At 39.0% G+C, this 24,637-nt stretch overlaps 5 protein-coding genes across 7 annotated transcripts; 2 read left to right on the top strand and 3 right to left on the bottom strand.

Moving 5' to 3' along the window:
• Positions 1–49: 49 nt before the first annotated feature.
• Positions 50–5,257, bottom strand: Nsun2 (tRNA (cytosine(34)-C(5))-methyltransferase Nsun2). Its single transcript, XM_046616075.2, has 11 exons — positions 4,836–5,257; positions 4,083–4,565; positions 3,900–3,984; positions 3,546–3,708; positions 3,367–3,474; positions 3,057–3,244; positions 2,771–2,915; positions 2,358–2,687; positions 1,879–2,246; positions 1,623–1,799; positions 50–1,471 (listed from the first exon to the last, which is right to left on the bottom strand). The coding sequence occupies exons 1-11, from the start codon at positions 4,899–4,901 to the stop codon at positions 1,320–1,322; spliced, it is 2,265 nt and encodes a 754-aa protein (XP_046472031.1). The 5' UTR covers positions 4,902–5,257; the 3' UTR covers positions 50–1,319.
• On the top strand, positions 5,207–7,892 carry Mulk (acylglycerol kinase-like protein Mulk). Its single transcript, XM_046616076.2, has 8 exons — positions 5,207–5,648; positions 5,748–5,867; positions 6,051–6,441; positions 6,607–6,722; positions 6,896–7,083; positions 7,217–7,357; positions 7,448–7,581; positions 7,748–7,892. Exons 1-8 carry the CDS (start codon positions 5,539–5,541, stop codon positions 7,868–7,870), a joined length of 1,323 nt encoding a protein of 440 aa, XP_046472032.1. The 5' UTR covers positions 5,207–5,538; the 3' UTR covers positions 7,871–7,892.
• A 1,658-nt stretch (positions 7,893–9,550) lies between these two features.
• Positions 9,551–13,926, bottom strand: l(2)dtl (lethal-(2)-denticleless). The gene is made up of 8 exons (XM_046616359.2): positions 13,305–13,926; positions 12,660–12,904; positions 12,394–12,574; positions 12,027–12,255; positions 11,630–11,835; positions 11,317–11,519; positions 11,008–11,224; positions 9,551–10,742 (listed from the first exon to the last, which is right to left on the bottom strand). The coding sequence occupies exons 1-8, from the start codon at positions 13,345–13,347 to the stop codon at positions 10,033–10,035; spliced, it is 2,034 nt and encodes a 677-aa protein (XP_046472315.1). The 5' UTR covers positions 13,348–13,926; the 3' UTR covers positions 9,551–10,032.
• Positions 13,523–18,899, top strand: LOC124214192 (uro-adherence factor A). 2 transcript variants are annotated; one of them, XM_046616358.2, is made up of 4 exons: positions 13,523–13,817; positions 13,906–13,973; positions 14,065–14,167; positions 14,494–18,899. In XM_046616358.2, the coding sequence occupies exons 2-4, from the start codon at positions 13,906–13,908 to the stop codon at positions 17,947–17,949; spliced, it is 3,627 nt and encodes a 1,208-aa protein (XP_046472314.1). In that variant the 5' UTR covers positions 13,523–13,817; the 3' UTR covers positions 17,950–18,899. The 2 variants fall into 2 exon arrangements, with proteins under 2 accessions (XP_046472314.1, XP_046472313.1); XM_046616357.2 differs by having other exon boundaries at positions 13,523–13,973.
• LOC124214194 (thiol S-methyltransferase TMT1A-like) lies at positions 18,456–20,610 on the bottom strand. Of its 2 annotated transcripts, none has more exons than XM_046616360.2 (3): positions 20,040–20,610; positions 19,715–19,977; positions 18,456–19,243 (listed from the first exon to the last, which is right to left on the bottom strand). In XM_046616360.2, the coding sequence occupies exons 1-3, from the start codon at positions 20,314–20,316 to the stop codon at positions 18,980–18,982; spliced, it is 804 nt and encodes a 267-aa protein (XP_046472316.1). In that variant the 5' UTR covers positions 20,317–20,610; the 3' UTR covers positions 18,456–18,979. The 2 variants fall into 2 exon arrangements, with proteins under 2 accessions (XP_046472316.1, XP_046472317.1); XM_046616361.2 differs by having other exon boundaries at positions 19,681–19,977.
• Between the last annotated feature and the right edge of the window lie 4,027 nt (positions 20,611–24,637).

The following is a 24,637-nucleotide window of genomic DNA, read 5'->3' on the forward strand; positions in this document are numbered from 1 at the left end:
AATCGGGATGGGATGAGTGAGTGAGAGGGTGAATAAATAAATAACACAATTTCGCGGGAAAGACAAGACGCTTGCTTCGGCATAAAAACCCTCACGATGCAGAGGGAAAAGCCGAAGCAAGACCAGTGTTTATTAACTGCCAATCAGATCATCATAAAACAGGATAATACAGCCGCTGGTGCGTTCCTTGTCAACTATATTGAATGATCATTCAATGATCTTAAGCCAACTTATCTAAGTCTCCATGAGAAATCGTGCTCCGCAACTTCCACGCACTCGTGGAAGCAGGGAGTGGGGAGCGTCAAGGTGGCCCAATGCCGTGCAAACAGCGGTCCCGACGTCTCGGGAACCAACGCTGAAGCAATGACGCTCGCCCAGGGAGACGCGACACCCCCGGCCCAACCGGAGGGTGAAACACGTCTCCCCCGACCGTGTTAAACGGATAAATCTTAAAACTACGCGAGACGAAATAATCGACGCGCGTGTCTAAGGAAAACCTAACGCGTGCTCCGCAACTTCCACGCACTCGTGGAAGCAGGGAGTGGGGAGCGTCAAGGTGGCCCAATGCCGTGCAAACAGCGGTCCCGACGTCTCGGGAACCAACGCTGAAGCAATGACGCTCGCCCAGGGAGACGCGACACCCCCGGCCCAACCGGAGGGTGAAACACGTCTCCCCCGACCGTGTCTAAGGAAAACCTAACGCGTGCTACCTATTCGAGCGCTCGAGACTAACTAACTTGCGCTGCGCCCTCACCGGCCAAGCGAACGTACGTAACTGCCGATTCGAGTATCGGCCCACGAATTTCTGACGTAGGCAATAAGTACGTAATTTGAATTACTATAACGTTGGACTACTCGTCATGTGGAATAAGAAAGTAAATCTACTGTTGTGACTCTTTAGTCACCTTATACGTGGTAAATAGGTGCAACATACAAATATAACGAAACTAAAGTATTTGCTGTGATAAGTTTACAAACTAATATAATAATAGTAAAGTGGCGCGAACACATTGTCATTATCAATTATCATCACGTAGTTTATTGTTTTTAAAAAACATCCCATATACGAAATTCTGAACGTTATGGAGAAGTTTCTCTGCCTTATCCTTTACTATCCTGCATTCATTCGATTAAAAAATAGAATTCAAAGTTTAGAATACAATATTAAAACTAAATGAATTTAGAATAGAAACAAACGATATTGACTGTCAAGTTAACGAAAAACTGTCAAAATTCAACAATATTGAAACCTGGAATAATATGCTTTTTCCCAGTCGGCATCTCATAGATAACAAATGATATATGCACAAGATCGTCTGTTAAGATGTATTGTTGCTTGACTCTTCCTCATTCTTATTATCCTCCAGTTCTTTTCCATTTGCAGTCGTATCGTCTTTTTCCATAGATTCCTCATTGTCGAGTTCTACGTTAGATGTCTCTGCATTCTGATTCTCTTTGAACTTATTCTTTTCTGTATGTAAAGATTAGAAAACGGTAATTACTGCTGTATAGGTAACTTCTTATTCTTATTATTATTTTTTTTTTTTTACCATCGAACAAATACGAAATATTAACGAATTTACACATTTTAGTTTCTCATGATATGTCTGATAAAATCTTACCAAATTTAGAGCAATCTGCTCCTAAGAGTCGAAGATAATGTATTGCGTCATGAGTGGGCACGTAGGCTCTCAACGACATGGTACCTCGCCACCCAACCATCTCCAACTCCAAAGGATTCAAGTTTTTGTCTTCTTCGATTAATTCTTCTTTATAAATCAGTACACAGCTTCCAGTTGCTAAATTGAAAGATATTCCAACTACAAATTAATGTTTAAGGTAAGACGTAAGTCTTTAAATACATAGTATAATGTCTACCAAAATCTTGGACTCGACTTTGTGTATCTGGGCTCAATTTTGATATCTCAGGTGGAGTATTGGGGTTGTCATTTTGTAAAAGCATCACTAGATCGTCCTTTGAGATTCGAACCTTTCGGCATTCGCCGATATAGTCAAAGAGACTGTTTAATCCTTCCTGAGCGAGTCTAAAAGCACACTTCATGTTTTTATTGTCACAGCGAACAAAAGTTTTCACTCCTGTATTGATCATCTTCACTTTAGCTTCGTTCAATTTTACGATATCGCGTATAGCTGGTGAGGTAAAGTATATGTTCTTTTTTTTCCCCTCGTGACACCTCACCAACAAGCATGTTGGGTCCAGCTTATCTGATATATTGTAAAACTCTCTGTAATTGAAAGAGTATTATCACTATTTTTTTTCAATTTCGCCATCGAAATTCATCACACGTTCAAATTATCTCTACTCTGTTATTCCTATTACTTTTGTTAAAACTTACTTGATTGATGGCCAGACATCCTCCTTATCGCCTTTGAAAAAAACAAAAGGATCTTCACGGTATCCAACCATCCTTTTCCTCTTTCTTTGAGGACCCCACGGTTTTTTTTCTGCCTCTAACGGCCTTTTGCCATCAGTAGCTTTGAGGTTTGCTTCTTCTTTTTCTGCTTCTTCTTCCAAACTCAATTCAGTATTAGCATCATTGGTTGACGGCTTTTCAGAACCTACTTCCATTTTTTCCTCTTTATTCTCCCATGGAAGTGGTTTAACTTTTTCCAATACTGCCACAAAAAATCCACCGGTATCTTGATGATGTGGCAATATCCTCATACTGAAAGCGTTCAGTTTATACAAATTGAATTGCAGCTTACCAGTGGATTAGAAAACGAATATCGAAAATTTAGGAGTACACACCTCCTTTCAAGGTGAAACTTATCTACATCTGCTGCATTTGGAGGGAACATATGAGGTCGGATTTGAGTTTGCCATTGCTCAGGAACTTCTTCCCACGTTTTGTAATACTGTAAGTTCTTTGATGCAAGAGTCCAATGGCTTACACCTGACAAACAAAAAAATTACTATCAGAATAAATGCAGAGAATAAAACGAAATTAAAAACTATTGAGGGTGCTTTTATAAATTGTAAGTAATAATTGAATCGTTTCAAAGATAGGTAATACAGGTCGCAAGATAATATTAACCTGGATTGCATTTCAGACCAGGTACTAAATTTCTTCCATCAACTAATCGAACAGAATCACCAACTTCGGTAAGTATTCTATGAATAACAGCTTCATTTTCTATCGGATTAAGAGAACATGTGGAATAAACCATTCTTCCACCAACTGCCAAGAGCTCCAGTCCTCTCTGGGCTATTCTGTATTGAATTCTAGTGGAGAACAAGAATTTGTTTGACTCATGAAAACTCGAGAAGTAAACGATGAATGACAAAATTTAATTTCAACTTTAAGGCTATGCGAGAAAATTCGTGCAAAGTAAGTAAACATTCACCCATGAAGATTGTTTCCATTCGCAGGACTCCACTTGCACCAAATATCTGGATTTTTTCTCATTGTTCCATCCCCGCTGCAAGGTACATCAGCAAGAATTCTATCAAACCTGAATGGAATCGAAAAGTGTATTACTCAGATATGCTATTGGAAAGGTATTTCTGAGACAAGTCTATTTACTTTAACTTTTCTGTCGTGCCATCTGGTTTGGCAACATTGAAATTAGGCATTACTGACGAGTCGTGATTTGTAATCAGAATATTTGGGCTGTTCAATCTCTTAGCTTGATGCACCAACATGTAGCACCTGTTGTTGTCCACGTCATTGGCAATTACAAATCCCTCTGTTAACAAGGGACACATGGATAACATTGTAAAAAGTATTAAATTCCACAACTAGCGGTGACAATAGAAATTCAAGAAAAGTAGCAAAACTATTGGTTAATGGAAGGAAAAAAAAAGGCAAAAATGATAAAGCCGACTTGCTACTATTCCTAAAATGACTTGATCTCATTGTGTATAAGCATATATTCACCAGGATGTGGGTTGCTCTCATCAGAATGTATCATTTCAATTAACTGAGCTGTCTTTGAACCTGGTGCAGCACACATGTCGAGAACCTGAAAGATTGCAAACGTTTAGAGTTGATTGAAATGCATTCAGCTGAAGGAATTGGTTTACTTCATAAGTGTATCAGCAAATGATGATAAAATCAAACCTTATGTTGAGGTTTGACTTCCAAAACGAGGGGAGGAATCATGCTCACTACTTCTTGGCGACTTATGTTACCGCTAGCTGTTTCAGCAATCAAAAAATTATGTAGCCTAAAGTATGCCTCAGACCTTCGAATGTCCTTACGAGTCAACTGAAGCTGCCAAGCCAAAGAATCTGGATAAAACGGAAGGCATTTTGGATAAAGTTTTTCTTTCTCTTTGACTTCTTCCTCTTCATTTTCTCGTTTTATATTGATGATCTCATTGAAAAAATCCCCTTTAATTATATCAAGCAGTGCCTTCGTTTCTGCCTTGGAACCAGTTATTCGAAAGGCGGCCGGCAGGTTTTCCCGCATCTTGTTCATAAAAATGTACCATTCTTCGCTAGGAACGATATTTTGGGTTTTGTAATAATTTTCAAAATCAACATTCTCCCTGATTATTTCTTCATAGCATCTCTGCGGCCTTTTATCCCATTCATCTTTGTTCTGCAACAAGTTGATTTAGCTCGTTATAATCTATTTCGAAAATCCATCTGTCACAGCGATTGTAAGTTGCTGTTGGGTAAAAAATGTACAGCTTCCAGAGAAAAGAATTGTCATGTCAAATATTCAATAAAAATTAATTCTAATAGCAACATGCTTGCGGAGGGTAGAAGGATGAATTTTAGTGACATTTGCGGAATTCAATATCGAAATACCGTAAACTTAACCTCCAAATCAAATCAGAAACCGCATCAGTTCTGAAAAATTTTTTACCTTCTGTTTATCGCGGCGTTTTTCAGCAAAATTCTTCTTTGGCCTATATTTTCTACCTTTACCCATTATCACTTGAAATTACTGAAATATACTGCAAGGCCTACCGACTCGCATTAAACCACAGATTCCTATAAGTTGTCTGTGATACGCTGTATTAATGTCACGTGTAAACGGAAACCGCGCGGACACGATCACAGTCACCGATCTCTATAAGTATAGAGTTGTAATCACAGCTTAAACTACCGGGGCCACTAATCGTGAATGCGAGCGATGCGAGTAATGAGAGTACCAATTTGCGTATTCAGCGGTGACGATTTTGGCCACGCTGTTTAAAATCAGTACTCATTGCAGTCGTGTCCGATCTTCTAAACCGTTCAGTAGGTAGTTGGAGGATAGGGAATCTGTGCTATGGTTCGCAACCAGTCATGACTGAACCGTCTTTGAGGAAACAAGGTGTGTTCTTGCGCATCTATTGTCGTTTCGGCTATTGAAAATGTGCCCCCCCACATGACGTCATTTATATCTAACTATAATTATCTGGCGTCATGCAGGGGCTATCACGTGACCTTGCTACTGCGCATCTCTGTTTAAAGCACACGAAGCACACCAAAGAGCACACCGTGTTTCCTTATTTCATAATCAGTGGCGGTTTCGCCTATCGCCGGACGCCGAGACCGCCGAGACTGGTATTTAAACATAGGCTATGGCCCGAATTATTAAGTTCTTTAAAATTATAAGAAATAATTGGAAAAAATCCACCTTCGCTCTAGCTGCGATATCGTATGGTGGGTCCTATGGCATAGAGTCTTATAAGTGAGTACTTCCTTGCCTGTCAAGCTGGAAGTTATTTCTACCAAACAAACATAACCTTAACGGATTAACCTCTCGATGCTGTTGAATTTAAAATTTCAGCAAAGAGCAGTTGATGCGAAGGTATTGCGAGGATGCGGTCAGATATGGAGATATGCCACTGCCGGTAAATTTAAAACCGCGACACGTTACTGTCATTTTAAATCCAGCGGCTAACAAAAGGTATGTTCAAATTCTATGGTCATATGATTGGTGTGTGAGCGACAAGATTATTTTGATTACTACTAAAGTTTCATGGAAGTACTTCATATAAAATATTTTACTGATCCAGCGATATATAACAACTGCTCCAGATTTCTGGAACTGATATGTAATCATCGTTACCATTTGACGCTGTTGATCTAGAAAAGCAAAGGATTTGTTAGAAAAGTATTGCGCACCACTGCTACACCTTGCTGGAATAGCTGTAACGATCATTCAAACTGAATCTGAGGGCCAAGCACGAAGTATAGTTGAGAATTTGAATTCTCATACAGATGCCATAGTTGTAGCAGGTGGCGATGGGTCATTGTCGGATGTCGTTACTGGGGTGATGCGAAGGTGCAACACCGATGTCGAGATAGTCAAGCAATGCCCAATTGGCATTTTACCTCTCGGGCAGACCAACAATGTCGCAAAATCACTGTTTAATGGATACACAGATTTGCCACAGATACACGCTATGGCTGAAGCTACCATGGCTGTTGTCAGAGGCACTACTAAATTAGTTGATACTATCGAAATTGAGCCTCTTGAGGTAATTAATTAGACCGATCATAGGTCACTTGGTGTTTGCTAATTTTTCATTTTGCGAATTGTTTCTTTTTTTTTTTTTTATCATCAGACCTTAAACTCGGGTAAAATGTAAGTTTTCACAGTGTTTGCGGTTTGAATTTTAGAACATTTATTCTCAATCTTACAGCAAGACCCTGAGAATATTATCAAACCAGTTTATGCAGTGGGCACTGTGGAGTGGGGTGCATGGAGAGACGCAAATGCTAAAGCCAACAAATACTGGTATTGGGGATCACTTCGTAGGTAAACAGTACAATTTTGGTGTATTGTAAATTTCCTGACATGGCCAAAAGCTTATAAGATGAAAAAAGTTGCTTCAGCCATGTATTGATTTGCACCAATTGCTAGAACTTCAGTTACAAGTAATCTAATTGCAGGATCCAGTAATTCGGTTGTAATCAACTCTTATATTACAGATATGCAACTTATGTATTCAATGGTTACAAAAGTGACCTCACCTGGGACTGTAGCGCTGATTTACGATACTCAGAACCATGCAACGGGTGCTCTCGTTGTCGCCACAGCAGGCAGAGTAGTCATTCATCTTCCAGTGACAGACGTTGGTGGCATTCTTTTGTTCCAAGGACGAGGAGTGCATCTTTTGGTAATATCGATAGCAATTGTTCTCTAAAAGTATTCTCAGTACCAATCAGATGCACACTTATATAGTACAATAAACGATAAGTAAAATTTGGCGTAATTAAAAGTTGATATTCATCAATAAATATCGTTTTTAGAAATCGATTATAGTAAGGTGATAAATGAAAAATGTGGATCTCTTCATGAAATTCCAATAGTCACAACCGAGTTGAAAATGATTACCAGTAATCTGGACTCTCCAACCGATCATAGTGTGCCAGCAATTAAAGTCCATTTAGGTGAGTTAAAGTAGCCATTGAATAGCTAAACCTATCATTCAATCTTCACATCAACAAATCCAAAATATTCTAACAATCTTCGATCAATAGGTCCAGAAACCGTGAGCTACTTAGATTTTGTTAAGGAAGGATGGAAGCGAGCAGATGGTCACAAAACTGTGAACAAACAAACCATTGAGGCGAAGGATATTGAATTACGACCTCGTGAAACTGTTTCAAAACCGGTGAGTGAATATTTACATCATATTGTTATCTCTACTCGAACTTCCCTTGTGAATTTTAAAAAAGGGAATCGAGAATTTTAACAACTATGCGAAGTCATGTATTGTATTATATATAGTTTAAACCCTGGAATGTTGACATGTGTTAAACGTGAAATGTTTATTACAGGAACAAAGCAAAATGTTTTCCATAGACAATGAAGAATTTGAATTGAAGCCAATCAGAGTTAAATTACTACCAAAAAGTGTAACAATGTTTTGTGCGCAGCCTATGGATAGTGCAGTAAGCTAGTATAAATAAAGAGCTAACAGTACTTTTTGCGCCTTTCTTTTATCCTTTGCATTTAATACCGATGACGGATCATTTCCATCGGTGATTCTGTAAAAGTCTAAAAAATTTGAATATACACCGCCAACCAAAAGTTTGGGTACACCAGTCGAAATTTCTTGCCGCACTAAAAGTTAAATAGCGGACTCAAAAATAAAGATAATCAAACGTTCCAAACAGCGTTTTAAAGAGGACATATTTACCTTTATGTTTGTTTTTTCGAAAATTATTTACAATTTTTCTTGGATCTGGTACGTATTTTTGAACATGGCCGTTTTTCCGCCATTCTTTAGTCTCCAACCAACATTTTCGTTCTTCATAAAGTATCGTATGATTTTTTTTCGCCCAAGTATTGAATTTTCAGCTCAAAAAGTTATGTTTTAGAAAAAAGCTGTAATTCAACAATTAGTGGATTTCAGAGAAAATGGCAAGAGGATAAAAAATTGCATAGGTTTACACTCGAGTAGCTTGAACTTTGCCAGCATTTGGGGGGGATTTTAATGGGACTTTGATGAGTGGAGGGGCAATTTTTGAGGCCAAAATTTGGAGAACCATCGTCAGTAGAGAATTATATTCATTTTTTCGCGATAATTAAATATGATATACCTTGATTACGTAAAATAAACATCATGCCTCGTTTTTTTAATACAAAGTTCTTTATATTCAGTCCATTTCACACGTTCAAACTTTTCGGAGCAAGGAAAATTCAGAAAAATTTTGACCACGTATTAATCGCACGTATCAATCACATATAAGACTGTTGAAATGAGTCCAAAATACTTTGTGTGACTTTCATACGATGTAAACACAAACTCCAGATGAAAAATAAATACTTTTAAGCTTCGCATTGACCTTATGAAGGTAAACAATTGCTCTACACGATCCTGTCGATTTTTTTTTGTTGTACGAACATTTCCAGCAACTGCGTGGTATAATTTTTTTGAATTTTTCCTGCTTTGAAAAGTTTTCACGTGTAAAAATGGCTAAATATAAAGAAATCCATATTTGAAAACGAGTTATGATTTTTGCTTAAAGAAATAAAGATATGTCATGTCGCAATATAGCGAAGAAAGTGAATATATCGATAAATATGGTCTTGGTCGGCGCAAATGTAATTTTTTTTTACAACGAAATCTCGTAAAGATGAGCTCAGAGACGTGATTGACTATTTTTTTGCGTCAAAAAGCAAGTTCAAAAGCCTGAAGTTTTTTCTTTTTAATATTTCGTCTTAAATCTGATAGTTTTTGAGACACAACAACTCAACTGACGATGGTTCTCCAAGTTCCAGCCGAAAAAATTGACCTTCCACTCATCCGAGTCCCATCCCAAAATTGTAAAAAAATTTTTTTTAATACTGGAAAAATCCGAGTTACTCCAGTGTGAACCTATGCAACTTTTTACCCTTCTGACATTTTCTTTGAAATCCCCTAGTTATTGAATTACAGCTTTTATCTAAAACATTGCTAAAAATAAACTGGGACAAAAAAAAAAAATCGTACAAAACTTTGTAAAAAACGAAAATGTAGGTAGGATAAGGGAAATATGTTAATAAGGGGAAATGTCTCACCGGTTTTCGGCTTTTCAACCGTATTTTCTACATACAAGTTCAATTTCATTTGGTAATAAGAAACAATTTATTACTTATATTTGAAACACGTTTTTCGTATAAAAAATAATGTATGACTATTTACAACAACAAAACTAACGATTTCGTTGAACCGGCATTTTCATTACAATTTTTTTCATCCTGGGTATTGTAGAATGGTCTTAAATGAGATTATACGCCTATGTATCGATATGAATTGTACCTCCAAATTATTCTCGTAGTGCACAATATCCTACAGGTTAAAATAATTCGTACAAAATGAACACAAACATACTGACATTAGTAACAGAACAAATATTAGCTGCTATAACAACGGGTAAGAAATAAAATAGGAGTTCACCTTGAGTTGAAGCAGATCATTACGACCAGGTGTAACGGATACAGGATGTATCACGACAAATTTTTACATAATAATACTGGCAATTTTGTACAAAAGAGTATTGGGTTGGAGCGTTTCACTGTACTGTAATGTCCATGTTTTCATATTTCGTTGAAGACGATCTTAGATCTGTCACTGGTTTCAACTTGAAGCATTTTCCGTTTCTATTTTTTGCTTCGCGTCATCGGATGGCACAGATTGTGAAGAAATTAAATTGTCACTTGTAACGCAGAGTTCCTTCTCGCACTCCTTGCCTGATACTCTAAAGAAATTAAGGAGAGAAGGCTCCTTAATCGTTTTCCGTGGTTCTGTTGATCGTGATCTTGCTGAGCGTCGTACTGCCGTCGCGGTTGCTTTAGGACTAGTCAGTTCCCCTATACCAGCTTTCGACTTCTGTTCGAATTTTTCTTTACGTATTTTTGTTAACCAGTCAACGTTTTCTTTGTATTTTTGTGGGGATATTTGTAGCAAGTGCGGCGCAGTACCGTCTATGACGTAATTGGGCAGATTTAGAGTCGGGGAAAACGGAACTTCACTGTTACTTCGATCGTTTACCGTAGACGAACTTGGTCCAGGTTCATCTGAGTCATAATTTGCACTCAGTGTTCGTCCGCACTCGTTTGCTGAGCTGAATAGTCTTCGAGCTCCTCGGTTTTCTATGTGCAGACGTTTCGCGCTACCACCTTCGAGATTTTCCTCAACCGGCGATAAAACTGATTCAAATTTGAATCTTAGCTCATCGGCTGTCATTTGTGAGTATCGTCTCTTGGTCGACGGCGTCAGAGCCTTTTTTTCACTGCAGTTGTAACTTTCAACTGATTCAGTAGAACTTGGAGGACCCGAAGAAGGACCTGGAAGAAAACTGTTAATTATTGAACTGGCCCCTTCAACATTAGCACTTACAATCGCAAATTTTATCATTCCTTTAAAAAGAGTGAAGGTATCTTCCAATTGCCGAAAAAATGCAATTTTTCGTGAATAAATAGAGCCTCTCAGTTACAATTTAAGCCAGAGATGAACGGAGGGAGGAAGTTAGAATAGCAATTGTGGCTAAGTAACTGTTTGGAGTGGTAAAATTCTTTTGTTGCATTATATTATTCAAATATTTTCGTATACCAACGGTAGTATCAGAGCCAGGGGTCTGTTGTTGACAATGAATCCATTGGCAAGATATAGTTGGTGTTGCTTCCAAGCCACCTACAAGATGGCTCAGAGCGTCTTCAATTGGTACTGGGTTTGCCTCTCCTTGTATTTCTACTTCTGAGTTATCACCTTTATGTTCCAAACCCACTCGCCATATTCTATGTCTGGAGTCGTCAGAACAAGTAACGATCTGTAACACGTATAAGTAAGTAGTGAAGAAATTGACTATCTAGAAAGTTTTCTTTTTCAACAGAATAGGATTTTCAATTGCGCAAGCTATACTTTTGCTTCGCCGATGCTGCACCACGCAATGCAAGTCACTTCGGCGGTATGCCCTGAAAGTTTAACCAATGGGCGTCCTGGTTTGCTGGTATTCCAAATGTATGCAAATTCGTCACTAGATCCACTGGCAAGGTAACGGCCATCTGGGCTTAAGCAGGATTTGACATAAAAGGTTGAATTTTGATGTCCGTAGAATTCTGCAACTGTGATGCACAAAAGTGAGCTGTTGTTTCAGAACAGAGCAATCTCAATCTGTTCTACTGATTATGAGTTATCAAAGCATGGAATAGGAAGTGTATCGATGTGGTATTACCTGGCTTGGGATTACATGTGGCTATGTTGTACGCATAAATAATGTTATCCATGCAACTGGCATACAGCACAACGCCTGCAGGGCAAACAAGTAACGACGTAAAACCGTTTCTTGAACCTCCACCAGTGTATTGTAATATATTTTTTGCCACTGGGTCTCTTTTGTGCGACGAATAATTCTTTCGAAGATCCCACACCTTTATGATCCTGTGTATCAGAAAAATTTCAACTCTCATTAGATATGAATCAGTTCCACCAATTGTCAAGCATCGGACATATTCTTGAGTCAGAAATTAAAGATTCATCAGCAGCGACTTAAACTGTAATAATGATGACTACTTTGCGTGCAATTTGGATAATATGAATAAATTGATCCAGGAAATGAATGTCATGCATACCCGTCACCAGCAGCACAAGATATCAGTGTGAAATCATCCTGAAAAACGAGGCTGGTAATACTGTGGGCGCGCGAAGCTTGGCTACGTCTCTTTCGCGATTTTGTCCCACCTGCAGACACCATGCTATGCGAGTTGTATATACAGTTGTCTGGTCTGGGATGGTGCGTGTGGTTTGCTCTGATATCCCATATCATAATGGCACCGTCTCGAGCTCCGGTTGCAAAAACCGCTGGTTTGAAAACAAATATCGTTCATCGATGAAGTATGATATGCTTAAACTGAATCTACATGAAATATAAACAGAATTTTTTTTTTGCACCATTGACCTGAAACGCATTTTCACTATTCTCTATAGATTTTAGCAAACCTTTGTCTTGGTGTCGAAAAACTGCAGTTTTAACACTTCTTGTATGGGCTTGAAAGCACTCCATCTGCTTGATTTCTTCTTGCGATATGTCCCAGAGTTTCGATGTGTGGTCTCCGGATGCTGTGACCAACTTCATTTCACCCGGCATCCAGGCAACATCAAAAATTGCATTGTAATGAGCCTGTAGATATCACACATAAGTTTAAAAATAGAAACAGAAATTCATATTCAATTACATATCATTTAAGCACAAAACTTGACATTACCTGTGTTCCCTCTAGTCTTTCGTGAAAGTTTCCTGTAATGGTTGTGTTTTGTAAGGCTATTTTGCCATCTTCATTAGCCAATGCAAGCACATGCTCGTTATTACGTGTTGTGCTGAATTTGCATGCAAACACTGGTGGTTCTGGATTAAAATCTGGTGTTTCAAGACTTGGAGATATTCCACAATATACGTCATTGTGATAACATTTTAAGCGACGTAATGCGATGTCGTAATCGCTCAAAGCTCCTGAAGAATTGAAATTATATCATTAAATTTGTTAGGCAAAGTACTGAGATATTCTATGCTAATTAAATATATTCTCTGTTATACGAAGTGTCATTCTCTTGGATGCGAGTTGTTAAAAATGACATGGTCTAGTTTGGCTTTTTCACAATTAGTACCCACAAAGGTGAAAGACCCTGTATAACTCTGCATGTAGTGAGATATTGAAATTGCTGGTTTTATTCAATAAGTTGCTAATCATAATGCTGGAATAGTATTTGTCAGAGTTTTCGAAAAGTTGAGAATTCTGATTCGTAATTGAATCCCGATACATGTCGCCGGAAAAAAAGGTTATGATCAAGTTTCGAAAGATTATGAATATTGTACGCAAAATTATGATAGTGCATTAGTTTCTGTAGCTTACCAAAACCTTCCTCACGCCTCAGGACAGACTTTACAATATTCATTGTGCAGCCGCACGAATAATACACAAAATATCAATGAATTCATATAAATGTTTATATCTTACAAAAAACGCGGGAGATTCCGTTCCGTTCCTTTCGTCAAACCATCTCTCCATGCTCTCCATAGCTGTTTCTGGTTTTTTGTAAGTTTAGTTTCATTGCCTGCCGTGAGAGCAAACAATGGCTTGTCAAGGACTGGCGGAAAATAAATGTTTTTTTTTTTGCAAAAAAAATTTCGGCACTGTTCGAAATTAATAATATTATTGCTCCGTTCCAAACACCAGATTTAATTTAGCACAGGATTAATGCCTCACGACGAAAGAACATGTTACTGCGTAATGTAATTTCTTTTTAGGCGTGTTTTAGAAAAAGATGAAGAGTGTCGTAGAATATCACTGTTCCGAATGTCAACTTGATGTCAACGACGTCAAAATATTGAAAACACGATTGAAGAGTCGAGTGTTTGCTGTCTAGTATGTAATTCGAAGATGTGAGGGAAGTTTATTTATATTTTCTAAAGCGATCTACGCTGATTTTCTGTATTATTATGTTACATATAAGATGGAAATCGATCACGGCTTACGCAATACTAGCATCCTCTCCAAGTCCTACATGCGAGGGATTGAACGGTAACAAAGTTTATCGATACTTTCAGGTTATGATAATCTGCAATCGTTGGTTAGAAGTTTCTTATTTCAATAGCTTTGCTATTTTTTGCAGAATTACGGGGAATCAAAACAAACAACGGGATGCATTTGAAATACCAGAAGTCATTCAGGCACGTGAAGAAGAGTGGGCAATGCTATTTGAAAAATTCTCTCAGGTAACCTAACCTAAGCATTGCTTGGCCTCCTTCACAACTCAGACTATCCTGGAAGCTATATACAGAATTTGAGTACACATACAGAAATCCACACACACAAACATACAAAATTAAGCAAACATAAATTATCGTTCTCGATCAGCTAGTGCATTTTTTGAACAGGTGATATATTTAATAATGATCTTTACTGTCGTTTAATTGTTGCTACATACGTGTGCAATGGACACAGTTAGTGTATCTGGTGCCAATTTAAGAAGCTCGCTATCACTGAAGCAACTAATAAACGACTACAATAGGAAAAACATGAAGCATCTTTAATTTTGCAGGTGTCTGACGATCTGGAATTGTATATCCGCACCCTAAATGCAGAAGCTGAGTCAAGTGGATCGTGCGAATACCGGGTTCCAGTTCGTAAATCTGCAGCAGAAGTTCAGTACTGGGTTGATACAGGGAATCCTCCATGTCAGGCTTTTGAGGCTTTAGCAAGTGATTCGGATGTAACTATTTCGATAAGCGAAAGTGAAGGCGCAGGCTTGGATGAATCCCAGTTATCAACTTCAACATCGTTGGTCGTTACTAAGCAATTTGCAAGCAGTAGGGAGCAGTTGTTTGGGACATGCTCATCAGGTAGCTCGGTTGATACTACAGCTTATATATTGTCAAATGCAAACATGACAAGGAAAGCCAATCTTCCCTTCGATAAGGACCCTCGTATCGCAAATATAACTAACACAAACAATAATCGTATTGGTCGATTCGTTAGTAACAGAATCCCAAAGGTTGTGCTGACACGGTTAACAGGGATTCCTAAACAGACGTCAAACTCAGACAATAATGCAATATTGCAGAAAAATATGCCTCTGGATCTAAATTGCATTAGCAAAAGAGAATCCTTTGAAAATGATAAAATAAGTGCAATGGGTGATATGTCTTTGGCTGAACGCATAGGGACTATTGACAAACGGTGCAATTCCAACGAGCACAAAGACTCTGAAGTTACTTTGGAGTCTAAGAAGTCTGCCGTAGATAGTCTTCCCATTGAAAGTGAGAAGGTAGACGAAAAAAATAATAGCGGAATATCATTCCATTCTTCAAACGTAATTGTAACAGTTAGTCAAAAAAGAAAATCAAACTGGAGGAAACTGTACTCAGTCAACCATGATGTATGTGATGAACTTACGCCGATGATCAAACACTGTCAGGATAGCAGGTCTGGCCGAAAGAGTATTCATCCGGCACTAGTAGACAGTTCTTCAACACGTCGACCTAGAAAATCTGTATTCAGACCACAGTTGTCCACTTTGACAAGGCGGTCGAAAATCCGAAGGTTTAAAAATCGCTCCATCAATACAAGCTCTGCCAAGAATAAGCTTAAGAAAAAATCGTCTCTCATTAAATCGAGGGATGCCGAGGATTCCCAAGGGCTGCATAGAGATTCGCCTGACAGTATGGTTATGAAAAGGAATGACGAGATCTACCTTGGTCAAGAAAAAACAATTGATTCTCCCACAAAACAAACTTTGCTTGAAGCATCGCCAATCTTGCATACAAAATCGAACAAAGTTATGAAAAGTGATGACCCAGCTGCTGCTTCTTCCTCTCTAAGTTTGCAAGATGTTTCAGAAATTATAAATGAGGAAATGAACAGGATTCAGGAAACACATAATAGCGTAGCTGGAAAACACTTTTTGAAGCAATCCTTTCCTACGGGAAGTCAGCAATTTGAGAATAGACATAAGGAGGATGATCAAGGCTCTGTGTTCAGACCGCCAGCTGATTCGTTATCCGAGATGATGGACAGTAGAAGACAAAATATATTTGATGCAAAGAAGAATTTATATGCAACAGATTTGAAGTCATGTTCTGACACAAACTCTCCTTTGGCATCGAGTCCGAGTAAAATTCAAGTTGCAGAAGATAATGCCAGTGAGGCAAGCACATCATTGTTGCATAGTTTCAAGCAAAAAATAAAAAGAAAAAGCTTCTCTTCGCCAACGAAAGTAAAAGCAACCAATATTTGTCTTGGTTCAGAAATTACTGTACGGAAGCCAATAATTATCCTGCATGATTTTCTGCACCTGAAAAATTGTTGTGGTGAACTGGAAAAACAACATAACAAGAAATGGCTCAGTAAACAACATCAGAATGAAAATTTACACACAGTTGAGAAAGACATGGATGAGAAAAATTCGCTGCAAGACAATTCGGTTCAAGAAGATAATGTAAACTTCAAATTTACGCAATCATTGAACCACAGAGACTCTGAGATGAACAAAGCAAAGTTGAATAAGAAATTGACATCTTTGAAGAGCAATAATGATATTTTAACGAAGAATATAGATTTAGTTATCGACAATCTTCGTTTGTCAGATCAAAAATTATCGCCTCTGAAAACTCACGAGCCAATTGAAGATATTCATTGCGCTTCTACTACTGGAATCAGTTGCCGTCCTGAAGCAGCAACGAGTATACAATTATCAAAGGATAGAAAGGCAACGGTTAAAACGACCAACAGAAACTGTAATTCACAAGACTCATTATTTCATCTTATATCTTCAGACGAGGAAGATATTTTAGAAACATTGACGCGCCGTTTGAAATCACGATCGTCCAGAAAAACGAGATCCGTCCGAGAAACGGGAGGAACGGAACTTATCGATCGAGGTGAAAACCGTACAGTTCAAACTCCAAAGAAATCTCAAGGCGCAGAGCTCAATAGTGCACGTTATAAAATAGTCTCTAGCAGTTCAGAAGATGAAACGAATATCATGAATGGGAGAGGTTTGCAACACAAAAAAATTGCTAGTTCCAGGACATTTACAAAGCTAAGCTCCAAGAAAAATAAGGGGAAAAGTTCTCCAAAATCTGAACAAACGACATCTCCAGTACAAGATGAATGTGTGGATAAGGCAGATAGCTTTCGAAGTGATGATCAAGAATTAGATCGCCAATCTTTGGATGTGAACAAACATTTTGAAATGAAGAAAGGTAATCCGGCTAATAATCAAATACACAATTATAACGAGTCACATGAAAGGATGGATGAAAATATCCCCAAGTCTAAGCTACCAATTTCTCACAAGACTGACAACACCAGGACAACTGTACTGATGTCATGTACCAAAGAAAATTTCACAGAAAAAAATTCGGAGCACTCTATAACACCCATTGATTTGGCTTTGAATGATAGATCAAAACTACGTAAGAATATCTCGAAATCAAATGTATCGTCCGAAGATGAGAGAAGAATATGTACAAGAGAGCACCGGGACGCGGTTGGAGTGGTGAAGAAGTTGGGTAACACCCGATTGAAGAAGAAGAGAAAATCGAATTCTCAAATTGACGACAATACAAGTGCTGATTCCGTCAGGACTGAAGGAGAGCTGGAACTTGGAAGGGTACCAAATTACAAAAATAGGAGAAAAAGTTTTTGTGAGATGGATAAGGTAGACGAGGCGATCGATGGAAACTTGGCAACTTCCAATGGTTGCGAAAGATTTCTGATAATTTCTAGTGACGAGTCATTTAAAAATGATGATCCGACGATTTCCCCTTTCATGAATTGCGCTGGTACGAATTCTCAGAGGAAAAAAAATGAGAACAACGATGAGAGTTACAATTCAAATTCATTAAAAGATTCTATGAGTCCTACAAAGCAGGGACTTGTATATGAAAAAGACACGCGTTCGTCATTGAAAAAAATCTCTGTAACTGGACAAAAAAATTCAAAGATTATTTTCTGCACGAAAGAATACTGGGAATCAGATTCTGATTATTCATAACTTATTTTGAAACTACACAAGTTACAGTAATGCTTAAATAAAACAGTTTACTGTTGTGACTATTTATACATAATTACTGGATATTGTTATTAATGTTTCGTTGTTGAGACTTTACAAAAACAGCATGATATTCGTACGCACTTATAGCATAAAACGCACAGTTACAAAAGACTTTAAATCTATGAATTTTGTGATATTTCGATTAAGAGTGAACCACCGTGGCCATCATATTTGTGGTGGACGGTAGAGTTAACTGGTGGTCAACGTAGGAACTTCCATGGTCAGGAGCGCACATATATGCAAAATAATTTATGGTGCCTTCGAGGTCGCAAATTTCTACATTTTTTTTTGACGAGAACATGTGCAGAAAATTGGTATCAAAGACTGATTCAGTTGTAACGATTTATAGTTTTTTGCTTTTATTTCTGCGTTATATTCCGAAACCGAAAACTACTTCACATCTAATCAACGCATGTAACAGCATAATCAATTCAAAAGAATAAGTCAATAATTTGTGCCACTGTTGCCGATTCGTCAAATAAATAAACAATAAAAGAGAAAAACTTTTAACACCACGTTTTGAAACCACAAGCAGGACGTTTAATTATGTGAATACAATTAGTTTCTTGTTCTATTTAATTTTCCTTAATGTAAATAAGAACATTAAATTCTTTGCTAATCAGGTTTACTGGTCCTAAGATCTATTAATATTTAGAAGTATAATTGTTAAAAGTATCAGTATACAATTAAACATAGGTATATAACTTATGAATAAATTAAGGGTATCTGTAATATATGTTATATATTTTTCTTACTAAAAATTATCATAACGATAAGTTCTAAAGTTTTAACAATATACTATCGAAGACTCGAATTTTTTTTTATCCTGTAAAATAAATTGTATCGTGTCCACGGCAAGTTATAGAATTATTTACATAATGCTGTAGAGTTTTGCACAAAAAATGTCATCAGATTCGTACACGTGCAAATTATACATGATCAGCAACTTCAAATCACAATCAATAATCGCTCATCGAATTGCCGTACCGATCATGTGATGACGAGTAAGGGCAAGATGATGGGGTTTTGATACGTCGCCGTGTAGAGTTGCCCTACCCCAGCGAACTTCCTTGAAGCCAGCCGATTCAATGCTTTTAATTGGGTCGAAATCTGGTCGACAACCGCTGTAGAGGTAGGGCCAAATTCTGGATCGAGACCAAAATGCTTGTAGCCAGTAAATAAGCGTGCCTCGTTCAGGGTCTGGCGTGTGTTCCATAAAGAAGTATGCACCGCCCTGCAAAACAATGATTTCCTCATACATTAAAGTAATTATTCATAGAATCGGAAATCAAATATTGCCAGTAAATAATAAATGTACTTCGTGTTCAAATCCCGTCGAAAAGAAACACCCTTTTCGCGCATGTCAAGCGGGTGCAAAATTGCCGTTTTCACGCACGCTGTAGCGGGCGCAAAATTTCATGTCAGCCTGCTCGTGAACTGCGCATGAAAACATCAATTTCTTGAAACCGCGTCGCATGTGCGAAAGGCGAATTTTCAAAGGGACTGTGACAAAAAAATAAATTGTGCAAATGAGGAGTGGAAGACAATTTAACTCGTGTGGTCAACACTCTCGCTTTGCTCGGGCGGTAAACGTCACACTCGCAATATATTATTTGGTCTACTATAACATATTACAAAAGAAATGAAATCGGAGAGATTGACCTTGGATACCTTCCTTGTCAGAAGAAATATATAATCCAATTACCGGCACTAGAACTCGCCGAATCTCGCGAAGTACGGCAGAAGGTGATTTGACCGAGCACAATGTTCTAGTTGTCACAACGGCGTCGATACTTTCGGAAGGTATCGCGCGGCTGAGACGACTTCCGTCGCCGACGAGAGTACGTTCGACGAAGACGTGTTGGAAGCGCCAGGCGTAGTCGTCGTGAAAGAGATAGTCGGCCAATTTTCTGTTCCAGTCCACCCCTATTAGGTGACAGGCTTCTGGGTAGAATGGGATATTTTCACCTGAAAAGGGAACACACTCGTGATCGTGGCCGGGCCCTTAAAATGAATTTGGGATCTCGAACCTGTCTTCACGCCAATCTCAAGGATCCGAATTCGTCCCAAATCGCGAAGAGCACTGTCGGCCGAAACTAGACTATGCAGAGGCTCGAAGAGTCGGCGTTTGTGGAATCTGGCCAAAGTCGAACATTCTGTCTCGAATCCGACGAGGTGATCTCGGTACCAAACCTTACGAACTTTCGACCATCTCGAATATGCCCACGTAGCGATGACGATCACGATGATCAATACAAGCCCGTATCGTGCTCCTAATTCTCTCACCCACAAATCGGCAGTGCTCATGTTGTCCGACTTAATTAACCCTTCGTTTTTCCATGTCTATCGGTCCGGTAATCACTAATTGTACGTAATCGGGAGCTGCGAGTATTTGAACCCTTATTCGAATTAGTAACGTCCTGCACTGCCTCTGAAGTATAAAGAAAACGTAACGCGGCACACCATAGCTTTTGTCATAGTGACTGATCTCGGTCCACACCTGCGCAGATTACTTTTGTGAAGAATGATCGACGAGGAACGAGTATAAAATAGGTATTTCCAATGTGGCCGCAAAATGCAATCGGCAATGGTTCGCAGTCCGAAGTTAACTGTCTGATGCCTGACCGGATCGCGACCCGTGCGACCCGGACTCTTATTTACGTTGCATGTGTGCTCAAGAAACGACAATCTCACCGGATAAGATAAGTGCAGTCACGTACGTCTCTCTGGTGTACAACTTTTGAATAACGGAACCAAGAATGGCGCCTTTTTTTTAGAATGAGTTCCTAAGGGACGGCGATACATGATGCAGCCCTTCGTGCTGCCGATGCCGATATTTGGGGATACTTAAAAGCGACATGTGTTGACGATATTACGCACCCGAAAGTGTCCGGAAAAATAATGACAAATGATCGGCGGTCGGATCGACTGACTGCATCTGTAGCAGACACGCTGATGGTTTGATAGGTGTCGTTCAATGTAGGTAATACTAGTCAGGTGCTTTCAGTATTTCCGTTAGTCATGTCTGTTGGATACGGGCGATTTTCGATGCAATTAAATTGAGACTATGCTGTATCACGCGTTTGTATTAATGGAACCCTGAAACAATATCTTCGTGGGGCAGGGTTCAAGTTCCGAAACTGAAAAGTTTCGAAAGCGCCTAATTACGAATTATTCCGAGATGTAAGATTCCAAAAATTCCAGTTACGATAGAGCTAAGTTCCGAAAAGTAAATTTCCGATAGGGCAAATTTACGAAAAATAAAATTTCGATGGACTAAAACTCCGAAAATTAGAATATACTCACACAGCGTAGGTTACTCAACGAGTGGGTTTAAAAAATCAGAAAAACCGAAAATCGGAATGATCAGGATTACGAACGTGAAAATATCGACAATCCAAAACAAAGAAAGATCCAAGTGGTGAGATTTCACCAAGCCAGAAACTCACAGAAGCGAAAATCTTCGATAATTTGGAATTTCGATGTTTGGGATTTTAAAATTTTCTCATTTTTGCACTTTCGGAGTTTGATTTCTTTACTTCAACTTTCGGCACCAAAAATTTCGGAATTTGTCGCCTCTGGAACTTTTCAAATTCGGGATTTCGACCCCCGCCCGCTGCGTAAACTAAATATACAAGTGAATAATTAGTAAACGAGCGATTTGGGGCATAATTCTAACCGTCCTGAAAATTTTTGTCCCACAGGAATAATAAAATACGGAAATGAACACCGCGGCTCTTACGGGAGTTCGTACACGTCACAGTACGTTATTCTAGTGCGCATCGAGGCGATGCGCTGTGAGAAAAAAACGAGGGGAGAAAAGAACGAAAAGCCATGGCGGATCGGCGAGTAGGTATTTCATGTTAAAAACAGCTAACAAAGCGGGAATCAATCGCGCACCCCGCCGGCACCCCGGCCAGCGCACCACTTAGGCGAAGGCGCACCCCGAGCTTACCATTCTTCGTGCGAATTGAGTCGGCTGAAGAGTGACCACAAACAACAGAATCGCACGTTACGGCTAACCGGTTGCACCGAACCGGGTGCATTCTCTCGTGGGTACGTAAAATAGAACCCGGCTTCAATTCAAAGTCATATCGTCGATCCCGAAGGCGTTTTGTTTTCAGGATTTGGGCGGGGAGAGGCAGTCCTGCTTTGGTAATGGGTCGCTGAGTCGGAGAATAATTAATACCTGATATGCTAGCCTGCATACCGCGGTCTGTCTGCACATCGATCCGCATTTACCAACTAGCTGTGATATAAAGCTGCAATACGAGTTACTTCATACTACACGGGGTGAAATTTGTAAACCCGTCCGATGGATGACACGAGTCAGCAACGAAATCCTGTTGCAAAAAAAAAAAAATAATAAAAATACATTATAGATATGATGGTTTTAATGTGCCAAATCTATATCTGCTTCCCATTTTTTTCTGTCACATATATGTTAGGTACATGATATGATTTTTTTTTTATTTCTTGTTCAAAATCCAGAATTTGTTGTATTTTGTTTTTGCATTTACACTACTTTAATATACTTGAATAGTGAATCCAGGACATATTGCACATAGAAAGACTGTACAAGGAATTTTTTTTCAGTCGATTCGCCGTGATAATCCAATCAATGATATGAAAATAAAGAAAACTACAAAATAACCAGAATTATGCCTACTTGACACAGATAGATTTTTTGACGATTTTAACTCGTAAATTTTTTTACTTTATAACTTTTTTTTATGAATCTTGTTCCTATCATTAGTGTTTGGTTATAATTTATAAGCAAAAATAGCCTTTCACTGAAAAAAACCATTATTACATGACAAATATCCGTGGTACATATTTGTTATTATTATATTTCGATTCAACAGCATGAAATCTATTATAATTACACATAATAATTGGAAGGATAAAAAAAAAAAAAATGTTTTGTTTGCAGAACAGTGTTATTCTCCGATTTAAACGAAACTATTTCACCGTCGCTGTACTATTGGGATTGTCGCTTTGCAATGCGTCATCTGATGGAAAAAACTCGAACCAACACAACCAGACTGACAGCTGACCGATGAGCGTGTTTTTTCGCGCGTGGATGGTAGAACAGGTATATCATCGATTACGTTTCATTAATTTATGTGACATGAGTAATTTGAAATCCCAAGAATTACGAATTGCCTCTATTAAAATCAAAAACTTAGGTTATGTGGTGATAAAATGGCGCCGACAACCAGGCTCTGACGTCATTTGAACGATTTCAAATACATGCGGGAAATTTTACGCGGCATGTGCCGGACTTCGCGTGTCGATTTACCGGGCGAACGCGTGACAGCCGGTGAAATTAGCCGCTCTAAATGTCGCCACACTTCGTAGATACCTACGTATGAGCATACGTGAAATCGGCGATGGGTGTTGGATGCAGTGGACACGGCTGTCCGGCCTGCGGGTGCCTCGAAACAGGCAAGTCACCATCTGGCATTTGGTGCAAGCTGGGGGCTCGGTGCGTGCGGTGAAGGTAATTGAAGGAGTAAAAAAAGGCGGAATATGGAAGAGGAATTATTGCAATTAATAACCAACGACGAGGCGAAAGACAAATTTAAAGAAGAAACGATCGCGGGCGTTTTTCGTCCACGTCCCCTAAAAAAAGATGGCCAGGAAATTTGCTTCCTCCGTTTCCTCCGGGACTTGTAACAACGGAGGGCGTCAGCAGATTTCTCCGGATCGGCCGCGAACCACGTTCAACACTTCGGGGTAACGGGCCAGAGGTACCCGCAAACCGTTCAAGTACTTTCACAGCTTATTGCCGAGCACGAAGCAGTCGCGTACTTTATCACCCGGATCTGAAAAGGGTGAAAAATGTTGAAACGCAAACGCTTTCGCAACGCACATACGTTTATAAACTTTGTAGAGGTCTGCTTTACGTTTCGATGTTATGTGCATACACGTTTGTTCGTTGAAAGGAAACACTGAAACGTGTATTTTCAACGTTTGCTATGTTTGTGAAAAAGTAATGTTATTTTTTTATCGAAATTAAAAATTGTCGGTGAATGAATTTGGTAGAAGGGGCAAACAGCGTTGTTGGAAAACGGATAATAATTTAAAATTAGCTCGAAAAAGTTTGAACCTTCATTGAAGTAAACGATTTTCTCTTTCGAAACCAGGTGTCAGTATGAATCAGGTTTCTGGGGGCATATAAAGCTTTGTAAGATCTCCTGCAGTGTATGTAACGTATATGTACTCGAGTAAGTAGGAAGACGGTGTTCGAGGATAGGAGCTATTCGCATTGTCTCCATTGTTGGCGAACTCTAATCAATATTTTCACAATATGGCGGCATTGTCCGGGGCACGAGCGCCCAGGCGAGAGTCCTCCACGTCTTCGTGACTCGCGGCTACCGCCCCTTTCCACCTCTTCGAACCGCGAGCTCGGCAAGCATTTTAAAAATATCTCCTCACCTCCTTCAGCTCCAACTCCTCCCCTTCAACTTCCGTTGCTAGAGGGCAAATCGACAGATTTTTCAGCGTTGCTTCACCGAAATAAATATCACTACTTGCAGAGCAGGATGTTGGAGAAAAAAAAACATGATGCAATTCTTCTACATTAGTTGTTTTGCTTGTGTGAGGAGAATTGAAGAAACGTATA

The sequence above is a fragment of the Neodiprion pinetum genome, chromosome 3 (genome assembly GCF_021155775.2).
Source record: "Neodiprion pinetum isolate iyNeoPine1 chromosome 3, iyNeoPine1.2, whole genome shotgun sequence".
NCBI classification, from domain to species: Eukaryota; Metazoa; Arthropoda; class Insecta; order Hymenoptera; family Diprionidae; genus Neodiprion; species Neodiprion pinetum.